The sequence below is a fragment of the Oryzias latipes genome, chromosome 13 (assembly GCF_002234675.1).
Source record: "Oryzias latipes chromosome 13, ASM223467v1".
Taxonomy (NCBI): domain Eukaryota; kingdom Metazoa; phylum Chordata; class Actinopteri; order Beloniformes; family Adrianichthyidae; genus Oryzias; species Oryzias latipes.
The window spans coordinates 10593350-10599216 of record NC_019871.2 but is presented as its reverse complement, the minus strand read 5'-3'; the positions used below and the strand labels follow the sequence as shown (position 1 = coordinate 10599216).

Here is a 5867-nt window from a genome sequence, read left to right as displayed (position 1 = left end):
CGCCAAAGTCTTCCTTTAGTTGTCTGTTTCCGCTTCCGTTCACAGATCTGGAATCGGTTCGCCGTTTTTCTCAGCCCCCAAAATGTGATGGCTGTGAAGCCAGCACAACTGACCGGAGATCAGCTAAAGATACTTAGCGCCAAATAAATCGTGACGTATTGAGCACACTTGCGATGCGTTCAATGACCCTCGAGAAAGAAAAAGAAAAAACTTTAAGTCATTTGTTTGTGAATTGTTCACAGTGCATTTAAATGGAGGCAAAAATAAAATTTCAAAATATAATTGATTTTGGGCTGTTATACTGACAACCTAGACCGCAACTTTATTTTTACAGCACAATTGCTTTGGGTTTGGGGGACATTTCATATGCATAAGCGAAATGGTCAAACTCCAAACCTAAGTTTGAACACTTTTTGCAAGAATTAATGTAATATGGTAAAATGATCAAAATGTAACTTTTCTAATAAACTCTATAGCTCATGGGATTTTTCTTTTCTTTTTACTGTGGCTATATAAGGTCTGTATACATATGCTTTTCTTTTCCCTTAGCATTTAAAATTTTGTTGTATATGATGTTTTTATATTTTACAAAGGTGACCCAAAAAAAATGGGAGATCTGGATAGTCTGTTTGAAAAAAGTTACAAAAAGATTCCCGAACTCGTTTAGAAATTAAATAAAACCATAAACCTGGTTTTGAAACAACTTATAACACAAATAACTCACTTACATTGTAAGTTTCTGAAGGCGTTTTGAACTGTTTTCATTAGAATATTATTAGTTAAAGTAAAACTCAACACACTGGTGTGATTCAGAACAATTATTTTATTAGATAACATAAAAAAGCCTATATGTTTTTCATGTTCAGGTATGATTTTATCATTTCTAAGCATCACTTAATGTCTGAAAACTAAACAAAACTGTGAGCTTCAAGTTTTAAAGAGAATTTAGGGCTCCTCAATACTTTTATTTTGTAATGAAAAAGACAAGAAAAACATTGTTCACTTTCACGTACATATTTTTTATCCAGTATGTCTCATAGATTGTTGTAAGTTTTCCTGGAAGAGTTCCTACTTTGGAGAACGTTCAAAATCAGCCATGGAATTCTTGTCATTTGGGAATCCTGCTTTATCTCTGTTTCCAAATTCTCCTCTCTGAAGAATGGGGCCTCCAGGGTTGGGATTGTTGATCACCCCCATGAAGATTGGTATTAGAGTCATGTCATCGATCAGCACAAAGAAGAAAGGTTGACTCAGGTGAAAAACTGGATTAGATGCTCTTGAGATGACCACAGAGGTGGATGCAGCAGCTTCTGCTCCCTCCTCGTTTATTTCCATGATGGACTTGTGTTTCACACTGGACACAAGCAGGGGGCCGTCAGCAATGTCAGCCAAGTTGGGATTTTGAAACATTTCTCCAAGGCCTGATGCAAAACGCATGGAAAAAACAAATCAGTGCAAGAATAAAAGAGAAAATCAGTGCACGGATATATTTGCTAAGACAGTGTACAAAATCAAAATCCACCCAGAAAACCGCTAAATGATCTTTGGGTATGGGTAAGAAGGCTTCAGCCTTGACCCAGACTTCTGGAAGATATTCTTTGATGAATAACGTATGGCTGACTGTTTACAGATAAAATAGGATGCATGACTTGTGGATGAACAACTTCCCTGTGTGGAATGTGTTGGGAAGTTAGTTGAACTTCCCAAAATCAACAGGCCCCCTGAGATAAATAACATCACTTTTTGTAAGTTGCTTTTTTATTCCAGTCACACTCTTCTGCAATTTTAAGTCCCGGCTAGTATCTTACAACAGTAAACCTGGATGGTGGAACCTCCTTTTTAGTAATGTGATTGCAACTTTCGGATCCATTTCAACAACAGAAGCCATTTTGGAGAAAAAAGATTTGGCATTGGAATAAAGAACCTCAGATTAAATGTAAGGAGCACCATAGTTATAGTACATTCGATCCAATTTGTCTCTCAAAAAGTTTTGCCAAGGATTTTATTCCACCTTTTCTGTTGGGTCTTAGACAAATGCTTTAAAACTTAAGTTTTTTTGTGTGCTGTTGGGGATAAATTGGTTGATTCCTTTAACAATAAGTCAGACTCATTATTTGATTTTTTTGTTTTTCTGGAACCCCACTGGTTCTTACCAAAGCAAAACTGTTCATCTGCAGTCCACTGAAGTCATAAACCATTATATTATTACAATAACACATTGAAATAAAAATTAAAAATAACAAATCATAAAAAATATAGGTTTATCTGAACAACTTCACACAATTTAAGCCCTTGACATCTATGTTTATTTTCAGCTTTAAAAAAAAATCACTTATGTTTTGGGTTTCATGAAGATGCTAAAATAGGGTAATTTTAGAGCTGAAGTGGTTTGATGCAAATTTCCACCAATAGGCGTCAAACTTAGATGCAATATTGACATGTTTATATTTGATTTGCTTAGTTATAAAATTATTTTCTTTTGAAGAAGTTTCACTTTTACTTGTTTTGGGTTTGTTTGTTTTTTGTACTAAACATGCACAAAGTCTGACGCCCCAAGATTCAGTTTAAAATTAATAATAGATTGTTCTTTTTACACTGGAACTGAGCTGGTACACACGAGAAAAAAAAAAAAAACCCAATCAAAAAACAATCAGATGTCTGAGATAAAATATATTTAAAAAAATAAATCTTACCCAGTCTGGTGAGAACCTCCTGCAACTCTTGAGAATATTCCAATTTAAATTTAGGAACTTTGACTTGAACAGCCCTTTCTTTTGGAAGACGGTCATATAGATCCGAGATATTTAGCTTAGCAGAAAGTGAGGACACGTTAACTTGGCCGGACAGAGGCATCACCACCAGCAAGCTCATCAACTTCATGAATGGAAACTTTGCTACCTGCAAGAGAAGCAAAAATAAGTTACATCCGGTGCTGAAGGCTTGAAACATTTGTCATTTGACTTGATGACAGTGTTTTACTTGAGCCCCCAGGTCATGGTCAGTAAATGAACTCAAAGGATGCTTTGCATCTTCCATCACTTCAACATCCACCATGTGCATGTCATCAAGGTGGAACACGCCTCTGGTGGTAAAGCGAGGATCAAAACGAGCTTTCCATTCCCCTTATGGACAAAGACAAAAAAGATTCTGTCTCAATTCAAGTAAGCAGAGTTATTCAACAAACAATAGACAAATTCACTTATTTACTTGAAAAAATGGTCTGCTATAATGTATTCTCAAACCTTTAGCTTTTATCTATCTAAATTTCACATATTGTTCACCTTTAAAATGGACAGCATTAATGAGCATAAGAAGCAGATTGGACGGCAAAGACGACAAGAAGTCCGACATTTTTCCTTGTGTTGCGTTCTCCACCCAGTCATTGATCTGCTGCAGGTTCTCCAGCATTGCTGGTTCTGAGTGGTAGAGCTGCTTGGACTCACTGACAAACTCTTGCTTTGCTTCAAACCCTAGAATACACAAAGCATGGCAAGAGACAGGGATAAGGAAAAAAAATTAACATGAAGTGCAGCTGACACAGTTCAGTTGCACAAATGCCGTGTGCTTGGTTACCAACCTTGGCCCAAAAATATGCCAGTTGCAATCTGCAAGTCCCTGTTTCTAAGTTGCAGTAAGACATTGTGCAGAGACTGGTGGTAGCAGGGGACAGAGTTTTCATGGAGGTGATGCATTAGTAGCTCTTCAGTCTCATTTTCTGCGCCTTCAGACAAAAACAGAGAGGAATTTGGGAAGGACAACTGAATAGGAAACTGGTGTAAACCAGATTATATATATAAGCCCTATATACAGAATCTATTTAAATTCCTGAGATCCAACCAGATCAATCTGTCCGAGGCAAGTTCCATATCAAATTGAATCGTCTCAACCTATAATAAAATCATTCCACAATGAAATAAACTGATTATATTAATATAGGTAAATACCATTTGGATTGAGACACAGGTCGTTCAAAATGAACCATGAATTGTATCGGCAACAACAAATTATGATATGAATCGAATTGCTGCTAAGGTGAATCGTTACCAACTATAACAATGCAGTAAATGAAAATTGTCCAAAGCTTCAGGTGACCGTGCATACCTAAAGCCAACTGAGAAAGAGCCAGGGATATGCTTAAAGGAGATATAATAAGATTTGGCTGATCTGGCGTTATCTCCAGGTTTTGTAGCAGCTGTACTCCCAGTTTCTGAATGGCAGCAGTGATGGCCTGCAGGGACTCTTGGCTTTGACTGATAGAACCGCAGCCTTCCATGTCGTCCTCATCTGATGCAGATCCACCGGAGATACTTCCAACCGTCGTTTCCACGATGGAAGGTCCCGGTTCTATCATTCCTCTGATTTCATCTGTCTTTGGGTGAGAACAGAAGAAAATGTTTGGGAAACACATTTGATTTTTTTATAAGAAAAGATCATTCGTTTTTCTCTTACCTCTGTAATGTTACTGTTTATCAGAGGAATGAGAGGCACAACAGGTACTGAGTCATCATCTGCTGCTTCAGCATTCTGTTGACAGGAAGATAAGATCAACAAATCAGTCAAAAAGAACAGATCATATGTAGAATGTACAGTATCCTCTAAATCCTTATGATAAAAAATGTTATCGGTTTACAGTGACCCCTCGGCTGCAGAGACAGATAAACAGGAGTGTCAGGCAGATGTCCATGTCCTGATAACGTTACTGCAAAAGAAAATTCAAACTTTGGGGTTAGAAAAAAAAAAAGTACAACACATGACATACTTTAAAAAATTTTTTTCAATTTCTGATCAACTCCTACTTGTGTGTACAAGCTAATGGAGAAAAACAATAAAGGTGAAAGAAAAAAATGAAAATTAATTACCTTTGTTTTATTGTATTGTTTTGTTCTCAGTTGACCCTTTTCTAATGGGGCCGAGATTAACCGAAAATTGACCTAAAACGTGCCAAACAAAGAAGAGTTGTGGTTTTTAATCAAGTAACTAAAACGCAGACAACAAAAATTGTAAAATTTCAGAACTATTCTGTAGTTAAGCTGATAAAATGTTACACACCACTGTTCATTTATCCACTTCAGTTAGAAAAAAGAAACTATACCACCCAAAAACATTTAGATTTTTGTTCATTGCATTGTTTGACAGCTGAAATAAAAATAGCAAAACTTACAAGAACAGCTAACTAGTATTTCATCATTACCATTTCAGCAAACTTTAGGCAAAAATCCAAAAAAGAAAAACAAATCCGTAGCTATCTTTGACAATTATTTCTTTTTTGAAATTACTTTAACATAAAGCACTGTTGCAGTTATTTAATTTCACCTTACCTTTTAATTTTTTGGGGGAAAATCTGTTCTTGCTGGCCCCAAAAAAAGGAGAAAGTACTGTACTGTGAATGGCTGAGTCCCCAAGAGTGAAAAATTGGCAGTTGCTCGGTAAACTGTTAAATATCAACTTAAATTGATCGGGGGTTTAACCCACTAATTCTTAAAGTTTCTTCTGAAACTCTTCCAGGGCAGGATATTTAAGTCTGACAGATGAGTATTTTGCACCAAACTGTACACATGATATCATGACTAAACTTAATCTCTGACGGAAAATGAGACATCTTGCAAAAGGTAGTTTTTCCAACTGCGTGTGGGTAAACAACTGCAGACTTTAGACGTTTGATGTCAGGGATCATACTCCCACATTTCTCAGAAACGCCAGGATTTGACTAATCCGTTTCACAAAGAAGCCATAAACAACCCTGTTTTGTAGACGTTATCAGGTTGATATTGAAACAAATAAAGGTCAACAAAAGGCCTTAAAAGATATATGGAAACTTTGTAGTACTTTGTCATTAAGGAAAACGTCACGATCACATGACTCCTTTT

General features: G+C 36.4%; 1 protein-coding gene across 2 annotated transcripts; it reads right to left on the bottom strand.

Annotated features, from left to right (window-relative positions):
- Nucleotides 1-930: 930 nt before the first annotated feature.
- On the bottom strand, nucleotides 931-5594 carry serpinf2 (serpin family F member 2). Of its 2 annotated transcripts, none has more exons than XM_004075330.4 (10): nucleotides 5319-5594; nucleotides 4860-4931; nucleotides 4631-4699; nucleotides 4450-4524; nucleotides 4102-4369; nucleotides 3578-3721; nucleotides 3282-3470; nucleotides 2980-3122; nucleotides 2694-2898; nucleotides 931-1421 (listed from the first exon to the last, which is right to left on the bottom strand). In XM_004075330.4, the coding sequence occupies exons 3-10, from the start codon at nucleotides 4682-4684 to the stop codon at nucleotides 1069-1071; spliced, it is 1431 nt and encodes a 476-aa protein (XP_004075378.1). In that variant the 5' UTR covers nucleotides 4685-4699; nucleotides 4860-4931; nucleotides 5319-5594; the 3' UTR covers nucleotides 931-1068. The 2 variants fall into 2 exon arrangements, with proteins under 2 accessions (XP_004075378.1, XP_023817697.1); XM_023961929.1 differs by having other exon boundaries at nucleotides 4637-4699.
- Nucleotides 5595-5867: the final 273 nt, after the last annotated feature.